At 45.5% G+C, this 17,185-nt stretch overlaps 1 protein-coding gene across 2 annotated transcripts in view; it reads left to right on the plus strand.

The window, feature by feature from the left end:
- LOC137375134 (unconventional myosin-VIIa-like) overlaps positions 1–17,185 on the plus strand; it is a 348,920-nt gene that overhangs the window by 24,855 nt on the left and 306,880 nt on the right. For both annotated transcript variants that reach the window (XM_068041805.1, XM_068041806.1), the window contains exons 7-10: positions 925–1,038; positions 1,899–2,052; positions 4,931–5,007; positions 16,143–16,262. In XM_068041805.1, coding sequence (XP_067897906.1) covers positions 925–1,038; positions 1,899–2,052; positions 4,931–5,007; positions 16,143–16,262 — 465 coding nt within the window. The remainder of the gene's footprint in view (positions 1–924; positions 1,039–1,898; positions 2,053–4,930; positions 5,008–16,142; positions 16,263–17,185) is intronic.

Raw genomic sequence — 17,185 nt, forward strand, 5'->3', positions numbered from 1 at the left:
CCCCCTACCGCCCATGACTCTTTCTGCTGCCCCTCATGCTCCTCCAGTTCTAGGCCTCTTCAGTAGTCACCATCACATCACTCACAAGTTAAGCAACTTGCACAATCTGGCGAGGACCCACCCCAGCTATCCAAACGTCAGACCATTTACTCAATGAGCATGCTGCTTCCCATTTGGCCCATCGATTCTTCTTTTACAAGGGAATTAGCTTGAAAAAGAGGAATACCAAAGGGTTCAGGAATGATCAGGAGAGTGGGATTAGCCTGCCTGGCTCACATGGAGCAAAATACCACACACTTGGGCCAACGGGTTTGTTTGGGAACATTTGATGATTCTATATCTTTCCTGCAGATTCACTAGAGAGGTTACTGCCATGGATGTAGCCCAGATTCCTTAGCTGCGAGGAGCAAGTCTTCCATGAGACCTTCCATTTCACAGTTGGACTGCATTAGCATGTAACATGCATGGTTTACACCTGGTGGTAGTGCACCATTTGCAAATTCAAGGAGTGGAAGGAAACCTTTTCTATTCATACAAGGCGCTGGGTTATATGGAGCCACAATGTGGGGATGTTTGATAGTGCCCGAGCAACTCCTAGAAGGCCAGCTGCCTTGGAACGGCAGAGAGTGGGAATCACATCACGGGGACAGCAGTGTGCTGCATAATGGCTGATTGCTGTTGAAATACAGTGGACGGGTTACTTTGACCTCCATTTACTGCATTCTCTCTTGTCGAGCAGAGGCTAAAGCCCCTGGAGGAGGTGTTCAGCAGATAGAAATGCTCAATGAGGAAATGGCAACCAGAAACTACTTGAAGACTGTTCTCAATAGCTAAGCACTTATATGTACAAGAATCTCACCTACTCTGCTGTAAATTCTTTTATTGATTGCTGTTCTCTGTACTGCTTTCTGTCAATCTCCTCAGGCTCTAGATGAGAGAAACTACCACATATTCTACACTATCCTGATGGGGATGAACACAGAGCAGAAGAAACTCCTCAGTTTAGGCACAGCACATGAGTATGACTATCTGACTATGGTGAGACATTTTGTATTAGAACACACAGTGCCTCTATCATTAAACAAAACTGTATCATACTAATATAGTAATAGCAGTTCTGGCCCATAGAATAAACATCTACACTGATTTGTATGTATATATCAGACACATGAGATTTAAAACCTGCCTTGTTATCTCTCCCATTACTTATTCATTGCATCCTGAACTCTGTGAAGGATCAAAACCTTAATAGTGTGGAATTTTGTGGACAAATTGAACTTTTAAAAGGACAGAAGTCATGGGCAGGTTAGAGTGACAAGTCCAACAACAAGTTGACCCTCTTGCTCTGAAAGGAAAGGAAACGAATTCCTCCAAAACTAATCTTCTGTTTAAACAGGATGCCTTCAAATTTTTTTATTTAAATGGGACTCCCCCAAAATTAATCTGCTGTTTAAATGGGACACCTCCAAAATTAATCTTCTGTTTAAACAGAACTCCTCTATATTTAATGTTCTATTTAAACAGGACTCCTCCAAAATTAATCTGATGTTTAAATGGGACACCTCTAATATTAATCTGCTGTTTAAATGTGATTCTTCTAAAATCAGATAGTCTCTTGTTTAAGTAGGATGCCTTCAAAGATTGACAGATCTTGTCTTGTTGCTTGTTCAATAATATGTAGATTGCGGGCATCCATATAATATAAATTGAGTCAAATATATGTTCATAATTTTTAGAATGGAATTTCCCATTTGGTCCAATATAACCAATGGTTGGCTGGAGCTTGTAGGGAGATGGTTAAGAAATGGTGGGAATTCGCTAGTCAATCGCATTGTAATATGACTATTATTTGGGACAAACAAGTATAAGATCAGTTGCATGTGACTTTGTTCTTACAGGGTAACTGTACAAGTTGTGCAGGACATGACGATATAAGGCACTATGCTGATATTTGCTCAGCCATGAAAATCCTGATGTTCTCAGACAATGAGCAGTGGGAAATCAACAAGCTATTGGCTGCTATTCTACATCTGGGAAATCTGCATTTCCAAGGTAAAAATAAAACTAGAGACAGTAGCAGATAATGCCTGTATGTACTCGGGTTAGCAGATAGACCTAATCATAAGAGATATCCATAGCCACCCGGAAATAGCTATGTAAGTCAGTAAGCCATATCTCATGAGCCTTTTCATACAGTCCTGGGAGGGAAAAGTTGCTTCAACAATGGGCCTGTACTGCAGTCTCAGAAGAACGCCCTCTCATGCACCTCTCTTACATTTCCATTTCCCACACGAACCATCCATGTAGTCACTCCGAGTAAAACAACTTAATGCCAATACCCTGTTTTGACACAGCCTTAAACTCACATTATGCCAGTCTCACAGCTAGAAAATGAAGGGAGATTTTCATTAGTCTACAATCCAGTGGTGACTCTCCCCTCAAGGCCAGTATTTCCTTCTTAAGATGCGGTGCCCAGAACTGCTCAAAGTACTACCGGTGTGGCCTAACTAAGGCTTTGTATAGCTGAAGCATGCCTTCTACCCCATGCATTCTTGTCCTCTAGATATATAAAAGCCAGCATTCCATTAGCCTTTTTGATTATTTGCAGTACCTGTTCTCAACATTTAATGATCTATGTATGTGGACACCCAAGTCTCTTTGGACTTTGATAGGGTAGACGTGGCGAAACTGTTTCTACCTGTAGATCAATCCAGGAAAAAGGGGCATAAATGTAAGATAGTTCCTAACAGGTCAAACATAGAGTTGAGGAGGAATTTCTTTGCACAGAGAGTGGGGTGATGTGGAACTCGCTGCCACATGGAGCAGTCGAAGTAGATAGCATTGTTTCATGCTCAAGGGGGAAGGGAATAAAGGGATATGGTGGCAGTGTAGAAAGAGATAATTAGAGTCGGAGGAGGTTCAGACTACATTCTTGATGTATTTCTGCCTCGTGAATTTAACTCCATGTGAAACAGAGTTGAGAGGGCAGCCTGCCCCAGTCAGGTGGGGCCTACTTATGGTGCAGAAGTCATGGCCTGAAGCCACTGTGACACAATCATAGAATGGTTACATTACAGAAGGAGGCCATTTGGCCATTCGAGTCTGTGCTGGCTTTCTGCAAGAGCCCACTGCCCCGCCCTTTCCCTGTAGTCCTGCAAATGTTTTCCCTTCAAGTACTTGTCTAATTTCCTTTTGAAAGCCACAATTGAATCTGCCTCTACCACAGTCTCAGGCAGCGGATTCCAGATCCTAACCACTCACTGCGTAAAAAAGTATCGCCTTTGGACCTTTTGCCATTCACCTTAAATTGCTGTCCTTTGCTTTTCGATCCTTCCACCAGTTTCTCCCTATCTACTCTGTTCCGAAACCTCATGATTTTGAACACCTCTATCAAATCTCCTCACAACTTATCTTCTCTAAAGAGAACAGCCCAGCCTCTCTAATCTATCCACGTAACTGAAGTCCCTTATCCCTGGAGCCATTCTGGTAAATCTTTTCTGCCCCCTCTCTAAGGCCTTCACATTCTTCCTAAAGTGCAGTGTCCAGAATTGGACGCAATACTCTAGTTGTGGCTGAACCAGTGTTTTATCAAAGTTCATCATAATTTCCCTGTTTTTGTACTCTATGGGCTGGATTTTATTTTCCCACCGCCAGGAGCGGTGGACATGTGGGCCACGTGCTGCCAGACCGCTGTGATCTAGCATGCGGCGGCTCATTATAATATGCAGAATGGCCACCCCTCCCCGCCCCCCCCCCCCAATCATGTGGCGGGTGTTGTCTTGATGACGCTGTCATCGTCGTTGCCTGTTTCTGTGCAGGTGCTGGTGCCATCTTTAAAGGGCTGCCAGGTCTGTGTTGACAAAGTTGACCCCCCACCAACTGCAACAAAAAATAAAGTTTGACTCACCCCCCCATCCCCCACAACTACACCAGAAAAGCCCAGATTACCCCTTTCCCATCCCAAATGCATTAAATGCTGAGTTGACCGCTTTCACGCCCAGCCACCCCCCGCAACTGACCTAAGTGCAGAGTCCAACCCTTCACCCCCCACCCCCGCTACACTGACAATGCAGAGTTGACCCCTTCTCCACCTTGGCGACAGCTTTCCCTGGACGGGAAAGTGAAGGGGCGGGAGTGCCGCATGTCGCTCGGAAGATCTGGAACTGCCGGTGAGATCACTCCGTCTTCCATTTAAATATATTAAGTAGGTGATTTTAATATTCAAATCCGGGTCCCGCAGCAGAGCAGCGGATGTGCTGCCACAGAGCTTCCCCGCGGCTGGGTAGATCGGGCCTGGCAATCCTGGCGTCGGTCTCCATGGCAGGCCACTGCCCCTTCAATATTCCGGCACCCCTCCCCCCGGCCACGGAGCCCGATGCCGGCAGCGCAACTAAATCCAGCCCTATGAATGCTCTACAATTTTCATTCCTGGGATTGTGAGGCCCACTTAGCACTGAACACGGCAGATAAAACTGGCATTCATCAGCAGTGGGCCAGAAGAGGCCTGGGTAAGTGTTTTGTTTTAAATCTTTTGAAGGTTCCTTGTGACCCAGAAAGAGCAGGAGTGCCCAACAAGGAAATCTTGGACCTCCTGTTTTCCTGACTTTCCCTCAGCACATCTCCAGCTATGACAGGCTGGTCTTCCCACACCCCCTCCCCCTGCACCCCCTACCCCTACTCATTTACTTCTCTGAGGCCTGTTCCCTTGGTTCCATGGCAAGGCAGAAATTTCAAAAACTTTTGTTTGGGAGGTTTACATCTGGTCATTTCATCTCCTGTATGGACACTAAATATGTACAGAGAGAATCCATGAGTGCAGATTGTCAATTGTTCGTAAGATGCAGTAGACTTGATGGGATGAATGGCATTCAGTCTTTTGAGATTTTATCATTGCTGCTTATTCTGTAGTGACCTGGCTCTTCCCTTACAGCTGCTGTATATAATAACTTGGATTGTTGTGAGCTTTTGCAGTCAACTCATCTCTCCATGGCAACAAAGCTACTTGAGGTAAATAAAACAGTCCTCATTAAATGTGTCACATGGGTTAAAGATAGAGCTTCCATAGTAAAAAGGAAGGGTAATGGGAGCAGGAAAAGAGCGGCACTAGTTCTGAGCTTTGCCCAGCTTCACTGTGCCCCACTCCTGCAATGTTTCCAGGTCCTGGGTTGTCATAAAACCATAGGAACATAATGGCACAGAAAGAGGCCATTCAGTCCATCGTGTCCGTGCCGGCTGAAAAAACTAGCCGCCCAATCTAATCCCACCTTCCAGCACCTGGTCCGTTGCCTTGCAGGTTACAGCACTTCAGGTGCAGTCCAGGTAGCTTTTAAATGAGTTGAGGGTTTCTGCCTCCACCACTGATCCTGACTGAAATCCAGACACCCACCGCCCTCTGGGTGAAAAGGTTTTCCTCATGTTCTCTCAAATCCTTCTACCAATCACCTTAAATCTGTGCCCTCTGGTAAGTGACCTCTCCGCTAGGGGAAACGGGTCCTTCCTGTCTACTCTATCTAGGCCCCTCATAATTTTGTACACCTCAATTAAGTCACTCCTCAACCTCCTCTATTCTAAGGAAAACAACCCTAGCCTATCCAATCTTTCCTCATAGCTGCAATTTTCAAGCCCTGGCACCATTCTTGTAAATCTCCTCTGTACTCTCTCCAGAACAATTACGTCCTTCCTGTAATGTGGTGACCAGAACTGCACACAATACTCCAGCTGTGGCCTAACCAGCATTTTATACAGTTTCAGCATTACATCCCTTGAATTCTATACCTCGGCCAATAAAGGAAAGCATTCCATATGCCTTCTTCACCACTCTATCTACCTGTCCTGCCACCATCAGGGACCTGTGGACATGCAGTCCAAGGTCTCTCACTTCCTCTACCCCTCTCAATATCCTCCCGTTTATTGTGTATTCCCTTGCTTTGTTTGCCCTCCCCAAATGTATTACCTCACACTTCTCTGGATTGAATTCCATTTGCCATTTTTCCGCCCACTCAACCAAATCATTGATATAATTTCTGGAGTCTACGGCTATCCTCTTCACTATCAACTACATGGCCAATTTTTGTGTCATCTGCAAATTTCCCAATCATGCCTCCCACATTTAAGTCCAAATCATTAATATATACCACAAACAGCAAGGGATCCAACACTGAGCCCTGTGGAATGCCACTGGAAACCACTTCAATTCACAAAAACATCCGTCGACCACTACCTTTTGTTTCCTGTCCCTGAGCCAATTTTGGATTGAACGCACCATGTTCCCCTGTATCCCATGGAACATAGGAACCGGAGTAGGCCATTCAGCCCATCGGGCCTGCTCCGCCCTTCAATACGATCATGGCTGATCATCCACTTCAATGCCTTTTTCCCACACTGTCCCCATATCCCTTTATGTCATTGGCATTTAGAAATCTGTCAATCTCTGCTTTAAACATGTTCAATGACTGAGCTTCCACAGCCCTCTGGGGTAGAGAATTCCAAAGATTCACAACCCTCTGAGTAAAGAAATTTCTCCTCATCTTGGTCCTAAGTGGCTTCTCCCTTATTTTGAAATTGTGTCCCTTGGTTCTAGACTCCCCAACCAGGGGAAACATCTTAGCTGCATCTACCCTGTCTATCCCTTTAAGTATTTTGTAGGTATCAATGAGATCACCTCTCATTCTTCGAAACTCCAGAGAATACAGGCCCAGTTTCCCCAATCTGTCTTCATAGGACAATCCGCCATCCCGGGAACAAGTCTATATTCGTGACTTGGAGGAGGGGGCAGAGTGTAATATATCCAAATTTGCTGACGATACAAAAATAGGTGGGAGGGCATGTTGTGATGAGGACAGAAGGAATCTGCAAGGGGATATAGATAGGTTCAGTGAGTGGGCAAAAACTTGGCAGATGGAGTTTAATGTAGGAAAGTGTGAGGCCATGCACTTTGGGAGGGAGAATCTAAAGGCAGACTATTATTTAAATGGAGAGAGACTTCAAAAAAGTGCAGCACAGAGGGATCTGGGTGTTCTTGTGCATGAAACACAAAAAGTTAGCATGCAGGTGCAGCAAGTAATTAAGAAGGTAAATGGAATTTTGGCCTTTATTGCTAGGGGGTTGGAGTTTAAAAATAGGGAAGTATTGGCACAACTGTACAGGGTGTTGGTGAGGTTGCACCTGTATACAATTTTGGTCCCCGTATTTAAGAAAGAATATACTGGCATTGGAGGCAGTTCAAAAGAGATTCACTAGGCTGCTTCCTGGGATGAAGGGGTTGACTTATCAAGAATGGCTAAACAGATTAGGCCTTTATTCATTAGAGTTTAGAAGAATGAGGGGTGATCTTATTGAAACGTACAAGATTCTGAGGAGGCTTGACAGGGTAGATGTTGAGACGATGTTTCCACTAGTGGCAGAATGTCGAACTAGGGGACGTAATTACAGAATAAGGGGACACATTTAAAACTGAGATGTGAAGGAATTTCTTCTCTCAGAGGGTAGTGAATGTCTGGAATTCTCTACCCCAGAGAGTTGTATAGATTAGATCACTGAAAGTATTTAAAGAGGAGGTAGATAGATTTTTGAAATATCAGGGAGTTGAGGGCATTGAGAAGTTGGCATGAAAGAGGAGTTGAGATCTGGGGCAGATCAGTCATGATCTTACTGAATGGCGGGGCAGGCTTGAGGGGCTGAATGGCCTCCTCCTGCTCCGATTTCTTATGTTCTTATGTCCGTTGCACTCCCTCTATGACAATAATATCCTTCCTAAGGTAAGGGGACCCAAAACTGCACACAGTACTCCAGGTGCAGTCTAACCATGGTTCTATACAATTGAAGCAAGACTTCACTACTCCTGTACTCAAATCCTCTTGCGATAAAGGCTAACATACCATTAGACTTCTTAATTGCTTGCTGCACCTGCATGTTAGCTTTCAGTGATTTATTGACGAGGACACCCAGGTCCCTTTGTACATCTATACTTTCTAATTTTTTACCATTTAAGAAATACTCAGCACATCTACTCCTCCTACCAAAGTGGATAACCTCACATTTTTCCGCATTATATTCCATCTGCCACATTCTTGCCCACTCAGTAAGTCTTTCCAAATCCCCTTGAAGCCACTTTGCATCTTCCTCACAACACACATTCCCACCTAGTTTTGTGTCATCCACAGACCTGGAAATATTACATTTGGTCCCCACATCCAAATCATTGATATATATTGTGAACAGCTGGGGCCCAAGTACTGATCCTTGCCGTACCCCAATAGTCACAGTCTGCCAATGTGAGAATGACCCATTTATTCCTACTCTCTGCTTTCTGCCTGTTAACCAATCCTTAATCCATGCCAGTATATTACCTCCTATCCCATATGCTTTAATTTTCTAACCAACCTCCTGTCTGGGTCTTTATCAAATCCTTCTGAAAATGAAAGTATACCACGGGCTTTTACTTTTCTTGCCAGTCTGCCATGTTGGATCTTGTCAAATGCCTTACTAAAATCCATGTAGACAACATCCACTGCACTACCCTCATCAATCCTCCTTGTGACATCCTCAAAAAATTCAATTGTTAGTAAAACACGACCTTCCCTTAAAAAAATGCATGCTGACTATCCCTGATTAATCTGTGCCTTTCTAAGTGACAGTTTATCCTATCTCTCAGAATTGATTCTAACAATTTACCCACCACCGGCCTATAATTATTTGGCCCATCCCTCACATCCTGTTTAAACAATGGTACGACGTTCGCAGACCTCCAATCCTCTGGTACCTCGCCCGTATCTAGTGAGGAGTTGAAAATGATCCTTAGAGTATCCGCTATTTCCTCCCTGGCTTCCTTTAACAGCCTGGGATACAATTCATCCGGCCCTGGTGACTTGTCCACTTTCAAGGATGTCAGATCCTCTAGTACTTCTCCTCTCATTATGCTTATTGTATCTAATATTTCACACTCCTCCTCTTTAACTACGATGTCTGCATCATCCCTCTCCTTTCTGAAGACAGAGACTCAAGAACCCTGCCCATATCTTCTGCATCCACGCATAAGTTCCCTTGTACATCTCTGATAGGCCCTACCCTTTCCTTAGTTATCCTCTTGCTCTTAATGTACTGATAAAACATTTTGGGATTTTCCTTGATTTTACAAGCCAATTTTTTTCATGTCCTCTCTTTGCTTTCCTAATTTCCTTTTTTACTTCACCCCTGCACTTTCTATACTTCTCTAGGCTTTCTAAAGTATTAGGTTTTTGTGACTGTCATAATCTTTCTTTTTCTGCTTTATCTTACTCTGAATGCTTCTAGATAACAAGGGGGCTCTAGATTTGGCAGTACCACCCTTTTTCTTTGTGGGGACATGTCTACGCTGTGCCTGTAGAATCTCGCTTTTGAATGCCTCCCATTGGTTTGCCGCTGATTTTCCATCAAGCATCAAGTGTTTTAAAAGTAAGTACTTACTGTTTTACTTACTGTTTTCCTTGTCTTTGAGTTTCTTTTGGCGCCGGAGGAACCGGAAGCTGGTCGGCAGCGAGGACTCCTGGGTAGGTATTTTCCTTAAAGGTGCGGAGCTCCGTGGACTCGGCCTCATTTCCCGGCGGAGCAGCAGGAGAAGGTAGCGACTCTTCGTTGGGTGAGTGAAGGCATCAGGAGCTGTGTTTTAAAAGTAAGTACTTACTGTTTTACTTACTGTTTTCCTTGTCTTTGAGTTTCTTTTGGCGCCGGAGGAACCGGAAGCTGGTCGGCAGCGAGGACTCCTGGGTAGGTATTTTCCTTAAAGGTGCGGAGCTGAGTAAACCCGAGACACTACACATGTAGTGTCTCCCACCCATCCTCCTCCTCTAACCTAATAATAAGACCCTTTTTACCCTCCTCCTCTAACCAAAAAGGACTGAGCAGGTAAGCTATTTACTGTTTTTGTTAATATCTATAGTTGTACTTAACTAAGGGGTAATTGAATAAAAGAAATGGCAGCCAGTGTAGTGTATTGCTCCTCCTGCAGAATGTTCGAGGTGAGGGGAACCTCCGGTGACCCTGCCGACTTCACCTGCTGGAAGTGCATCCGTCTCCAGCTCCTATCAGACCGTGTTAGGGAATTGGAGCTGGAGCTGGATGAACTGAGGATCATTCGGGAAGCTGAGGGGGTGATAGATAGAAGCTACACGGAGGTCGTTACTCCACAAATCAAAGGCAGCTGGGTAACAGTTAGAGGTGGGAAGAGGTCAGTGCAGGGATCTCCTGTGGTCGTTCCCCTCAACAACAAGTATACAGTTTTAGATACTGTTGGGGGGGACGGCCTATCGGGGGCAGGCTGCAGTGACCGGGCCTCTGGCACGGGGTCCTGCACTGTGGCTCAGAAGGGAAGGAGGGAAAATGGGAGAGCACTAGTCATCGGGGACTCGATGGTGAGGAGTACGGACAGGCGGTTCTGTGGGCGCAGGCGAGACGCACGGATGGTTTGTTGCCTCCCTGGTGCCAGGGTCCGTGATGTTTGTGATCGCGTCTTCAGGATCCTTAAAGGGGAGGGGGAGCAGCCAGAGGTCGTGGTGCACATTGGCACCAACGACGTAGGAAGGAAGGGTGGCACAGATGTTAGAAGTGAGTTTAGGGAGTTAGGCTGGAAGCTGAAAGCTCGGACGGACAGAGTTGTTATCTCTGGTTTGTTGCCGGCGCCACGTGATAGTGAGGCTAGGAATAGGGAGAGAGCACAGCTGAACACGTGGCTGCAGGAATGGTGTAGGAGGGAGGGCTTCCAGTTCTTGGATAATTGGACTGCATTCTGGGGAAGATGGGACCTGTTCAAACAGGACGGGCTGCATCTGAACCAGAGGGGCACCAATATCCTGGGAGGGAGGTTTGCTAGTACTGTTCGGGAGGGTTTAAACTACTTTGGGAGGGGGATGGGAACCGGACTTGTAATCCAGGGACCAGTGGGTCCACTCAGAAAGACAAAGAGTGTAGTGAGGTATTGGGGAAGGTAGCACTGTCACAGAGGACAGATGGGCACGGAGAAGGGTTAAAGTGCGTATACTTCAACGCAAGAAGCATCAGGAATAAGGTGAGTGAATTGAAGGCGTGGATGGGCACTTGGGACTACGATGTTGTGGCCATCACTGAAACGTGGATAGGTGAGGGGGAGGAATGGTTTTTGGAGGTACCTGGTTATAGATGTTTTCATAAGATTAGGAATGGTGGTAAAAGAGGTGGGGGGGTGGCATTGTTAGTTAGAAATAGTGTAACAACTGCTGAAAGAATTTTCGAGGAGGATCTGCCGACTGAGGCACTGTGGGTTGAGGTCAGGAACAGGAAAGGAGCAGTCACCTTGATGGGAGTTTTCTATAGGCCCCCCAATAGCAGCAGGGAGGTGGAAGAGCAGATTGGGAAACAGATTTTGGAAAGGAGCAGAAGTCACAGGGTAGTAATTATGGGGGATTTCAACTTCCCAAATATTGATTGGCAACTCTTTAGATCGAATAGTTTGGATGGGGTAGTGTTTGTGCAGTATGTCCAGGAAGCTTTTCTGACTCAGTATGTAGACTGCCCGACCAGAGGGGAGGCAATATTGGATTTGGTACTAGGTAATGAACCAGGGCAAGTGATAGAGCTGTTGGTGGGCGAGCACTTTGGAGATAGTGATCACAATTCTGTAGCATTCACTGTGGTAATGGAGAGGGATAGGTATGTGCAACAGGGCAAGGTTTACAATTGGGGGAAGGGTAGATATGATGCTGTCAGGCAGGAACTGAGGAGCATAAGTTGGGAGCATATGCTGGCAGGGAAGGGCACGGTCGAAATGTGGAACTTTTTCAAGGAGCAGATAGTAGGGGCCATTGATAAGCATGTCCCTGTCAGACAGGGAAGGGATGGTCATGTGAGGGAACCGTGGTTGACAAGAGAGGTTGAGAGTCTTGTTAGGAAGAAGAAGGATGCGTATATAAAGTTGAGGAAAAAGGGCACAGGCATAGCTCTGGAGGGATACAAGATGGCCAGGAAGGATCTGAAGAAAGGGATTAGGAGAGCTAAGAGAGGGCATGAAAAATGCTTGGCGGGTAGGATAAAAGAAAACCCCAAGGCCTTTTACGCGTATGTCAGAAATATGAGGATGACCAGGGGGACCGTAGGTCCGGTCAAGGACAATAGCGGGAGACTGTGTGTTGAGCCGGAAGAGATAAGTGAGGTTTTGAATGAGTACTTCTCTTCGGTATTTACGAATGAGAAGGGGTGTATTACTGAAGAGGACGGTGTGAAACAGACTGGTAAGCTCGAGGAAGTGCTCGTTAGGAGGGAAGATGTGTTGGGGTTTTTGAATAACTTGAAGATAGACAAGTCTCCCGGGCCTGACGGGGTATATCCAAGGATGTTATGGGAAGCAAGGGATGAAATTGCAGAGCCGCTGGCAATGATCTTTTCATCTTCTCTGCTGACGGGGGTGGTACCAGGTGATTGGAGGGTGGCAAATGTTGTGCCCCTGTTCAAGAAAGGGAATAGGAACAACCCTGGGAATTACAGGCCAGTTAGTCTTACTTCGGTGGTAGGCAAGTTGATGGAAAAGGTGCTGAGGGATAGGATTTCTGAGCATCTGGAAAGACACTGCTTGATTCGGGACAGTCAGCACGGTTTTGTGAGGGGTAGGTCTTGCCTCACAAGCCTGATTGAATTCTTTGAGCAGGTGACCAAGCAAGTGGATGAGGGTAAACCAGTGGATGTGGTGTACATGGATTTTAGTAAGGCATTTGATAAGGTCCCCCATGGTAGACTTATGGAGAAAGTCAGGAGGCATGGGATAGTGGGGAATGTGGCCAGTTGGATTAAGAATTGGCTAACTGATAGAAGGCAGAGAGTGGTCTTAGATGGTAAATACTCAGCCTGGAGCCCAGTTACCAGTGGCGTGCCGCAGGGATCAGTTCTGGGTCCTCTCCTGTTTGTGATTTTTATTAACGACTTGGATGAGGAAGTCGAAGGGTGGGTCAGTAAATTTGCAGATGATACAAAGGTTGGTGGAGTTGTGGATACCGAGGAGGGCTATTGTCGTCTGCAAAGGGACTTGGATAGGTTGCAGTGCTGGGCTGAAAAGTGGCAGATGGAGTTTAACCCTGAAAAGTGTGAGGTCGTCCATTTTGGAAGGACAAACATGAATGCAAAATACTGGGTTAACGGTAGGGTTCTTGGGCATGTGGAGGAGCAGAGAGACCTTGGGGTCTATGTGCATAGATCATTGAAAGTTGCAACTCAAGTGGATAGGGCTGTGAAGAAGGCATATGGGGTGTTAGCGTTCATTAGCAGAGGGATTGAATTTAAGAGCCGTGAGGTGATGATGCAGCTGTACAGGACCTTGGTAAGGCCTCATTTGGAGTACTGTGTGCAGTTCTGGTCGCCTCATTTTAGGAAGGATGTGGAAGCCTTGGAGAGGGTGCAGAGGAGATTTACCAGGATGTTGCCTGGAATGGAGAATAAGTCTTACGAGGAAAGGCTGAACATTCTAGGCCTCTTCTCATTAGAAAGGAGAAGGATGAGGGGTGACATGATAGAGGTTTATAAGATGATCAGGGGAATAGATAGGGTAGACAGTCAGAAACTTTTTCCCCGGGTGGAGCAAAGCGTTACAAGGGGTCATAAATTTAAGGTGAAGGGTGGGAGATATAAGGGGGATGTCAGGGGAAGGTTCTTTACCCAGAGAGTGGTCGAGGCATGGAATGCCTTGCCCGGGGAAGTTGTTGAGTCAGAAACTTTAGGGACTTTCAAAAGGCTTTTGGATAGGTATATGGATAAAGGAGAATGATGGGGTATAGATTAAATTGTCCTTGACAGAGGACAAAGGATCGGCACAACATTGTGGGCCGAAGGGCCTGTTCTGTGCTGTATGTTCTATGTTCTATGTTCTATCTGTATCCACTCTACTTTCACCAGATCACCTCTCAGTTTCGTAAAATTTGCCTTCCACCAATTTAGAACTTTTACTCCTATGCTAACCTTGTCCTTTTCCATAATGATGCTAATTCTAACTGTATTATGGTCACTATCTCCAAAATGGTCACTCACTGCTACTTCATCCACTTGCCCAGTTTCATTTCCTCAGACTAAATCTAGAATTGTGCTGGCTAAAAAAGTTCTCTTGAATGCAGTTCAAGAATTTTGTGCCCTCTGTGCCCATCACACCATTTGTATCCCAGTTGATATCGGGGTAGTTGAAATCCCCAATTATTATTGCCCTATTGTTTTTGCACTGAGAAACTTTGCCTACATATTTGTTCTTCTATCTCCCTCTCACTATTTGGGGGTCTATAGTACACTCCTAGTAGTGTGGCTGCCCCTTTTTTCTATTTCTGAGCTAAACCCATATGGCCTCAATTGATGACTTATTTAGCATATTATCCCTCCTCACAGCTGTAATTAATTGTTTAACCAATAATGCTACACCCCCTCCTTTTTATCCCCCTCTCTATCCTGTCTGAAAACTCTATATCCAGGGATATTGAGCTGCCATTTTTGCCCCTCTTTAAGCAAGTTTCTGTTATACCAATGATATCATGTTGCCATGTGTCTATCTGTGCCCTTAGCTCATTGGCTTTATTTGCTACACTCCTTGCAGTTAAATAAATACCTTTTAACATTGCCAAATTACTGTGCTGTACACGTTTTAACCTTTGCTTCTTCTGTCTTTCAGAGTCACTTGCTAATTTTCTGCGTCCCATTCCCTGCTCTGAATTTGTCTTATCTGAAACTGCCCTCAGGTTCCCATCCCCCTGCCAATCTAGTATAAACCATCCCCAACAGCACTAGTAAACCTTCCTGCAAGAATATTTGTCCCAGCCCTGTTCTGGTGTCGACCGTCCAGCTTGTACAGGTCCCACCTTCCCCAGAACCGGTCCCAATGCCCCTAAAATCTGAAGCACTCCCTCCTGCCCTATCTTTCTAGCCACACTTTCATCTGGTGTATTCTCCTATTTCTATACTCACTGGCACGTCTGTTCAACTGGAATCAATGGACTGAAATTTGAGGTTGGGTGTGCTCTGACCTGTTAAACACCACCTTGACCTATGAATGTAGAAGCTGGTGAGCAAGAAAGGACCAGTTGGTCCATCAAGCCAGCCGCATGCCACGATGACCAGACCAATATGGTTAAACACTTCTTCCCAAATCCTCCCCGCTCCCCAACGCCAGCCACCCTCACAATCATGTAATCTCCTGGCAGAGGCAAATAAAGCAGAGAAATAAATCCAGGGCTAATAACGGGAAAAAAATCTATTCTGGAAAATTCCTTTCCGACCCCCTCCGGTGACCAAAGCCAGTCCAGGAGAGCACATTGCTCAAACTGTAGCCAGAGAAGTAGTGTGATGTTGAAGAGATGCAAATGTTTAAGGACAGTTGTTTTGTGAGATTGGTCTGTAGATTCACCTTTTCAAATGGTAATGCAACAACAGTTCTAGTTTTCATTGGCATTATTATCATGTGCCAAGCTGCAGTATGGGTAGCCATCTAAATCTGGGCAAGATGGGGTTAAGCAATAGCCTTGGGTGTAGTTTATCAGTATGACAGCATACTCGCTGTGCTATGCATAAACTGCTCATCGAACAGTCGTAGCGAAGTACTGGCTACCTTTACTTTGACTGATATTCGCAGACTATTAGCCTTTTTCTGCATCTGTACCCACAACCTATGGCTCTTTCACAGAGCATGCTCTGTGCTCACCACCTTCTGCCCAGCAGAGTGCAAGGTTTCCTGGGGGGGAGGTTGCCCTGAGGCCCGACCAGGCCAACCATTCCTCCCTGCACTTTTTGCTGAAGGAAATTGGATATGCTGTGCAGTTGGCTGCCATTTTGAATTTTTCACCCAGTCAAGCAACCAGTTAAGAAGCAACAGCAACCTTTACGCATTATAACACATCCCTGTACCTCCCCTCCCCCTCCCCCTCTTCCGCCGACAGACCCATTCTGGGCTGGGACAGCCCTCTGAATACTTAATGAGACTGACCTCAACCAATCCCGTGAGATCATCTGTGGAATAGGTCGAGCACTCAGCTTTCTGCTATGTGGAAAATTCAGACTTGTACTTCTGGTGTGGGTGAACAATGAGGTCTGAGTATACATTTTGAGTGTGCATGGACTGGCTGCCTGCCTCTTTTGAGGTGTGGGAATAACTTGATGTCTCTTTGCTACAGGTGAACTCACTGGAGCTGGAGAATGGAATGACCCACAGATCCATCTTAATCAGAGGGGAGAATGTAACAACCCCAGTGAGCAAAGCACAGGCATCTGATGTTCGGGATGCATTGGTGAAGGTAAGACAATAAAGGGATAAATTTTACCTGTCAATGTCATTGTTAATGTATTTGTTTGGAACAATCACCATAACCACAGGAATCTAACAGCTACGTTTCTCTTTATCCCCTTTGTTTTACTTCCATCTCCCTTTCATTTCTGTCCTGAAGACATTGACTCCTTACTAAAGTACCACTCCACATCTACTGGCTATCCTCTGGTCAACCATGTGCCCTTCCTCCTGAGGGCAGGCTGACTTTTTCACCTTGCGGACTATCACAGCCGTGTCCTACCCACATGTGGCCACGTGTACCCTTCCAGAAGTCGTAGGACAGTGATCAGGAGTTGACTCTGCCCTAGTGCAGGAACAGGGGTATGCTATTTAACCCCTTAAGCCTGCTCCAGCATTCAATGAGATCATGGCTGATCTGCGACCTAACCCGTCTTTGCTGTATATATCCCTAAATAACTTTTGTTAACAGAAATCTGTGAATCTCAGATTTAAAATCAGCAATTGATCCAGCATCAACTGCCATTTGCAGAAGGGAGTTCCAAACTTCTACCACCCTTTTTGTGTAAAAGTGTTTCCCAATTTCACTCCTGAAAGGTCTGGCTCTAATTTTTAGACCATGCCCCCCCAGTCCTAGACTTCTCAAATAACGGAAATAATTTCTCCCTGTCTACCTTATCTTTTCCCCTTAATATCTTGAAAACATCAATCAAATTACCCCTTAACCTTCTAGATTCCAGGGGATAAAACCACATTTATGTAATCACTTCTCGTAATTTAACCCCTGGAGCCCAGGTATCATTCTGGCAAATCTACACTGCACTCCCTCCAGGTTAATATATCCTTCCTAAGGTATGATGCCCAGAACAGCTCACAGGTGTGGTCTAACCAAGGTTTTGTATAGCTGAAGCATGATTCTACCCCCCTTGTATT

This window comes from Heterodontus francisci, chromosome 11, assembly GCF_036365525.1.
Source record: "Heterodontus francisci isolate sHetFra1 chromosome 11, sHetFra1.hap1, whole genome shotgun sequence".
NCBI classification, from domain to species: Eukaryota; Metazoa; Chordata; class Chondrichthyes; order Heterodontiformes; family Heterodontidae; genus Heterodontus; species Heterodontus francisci.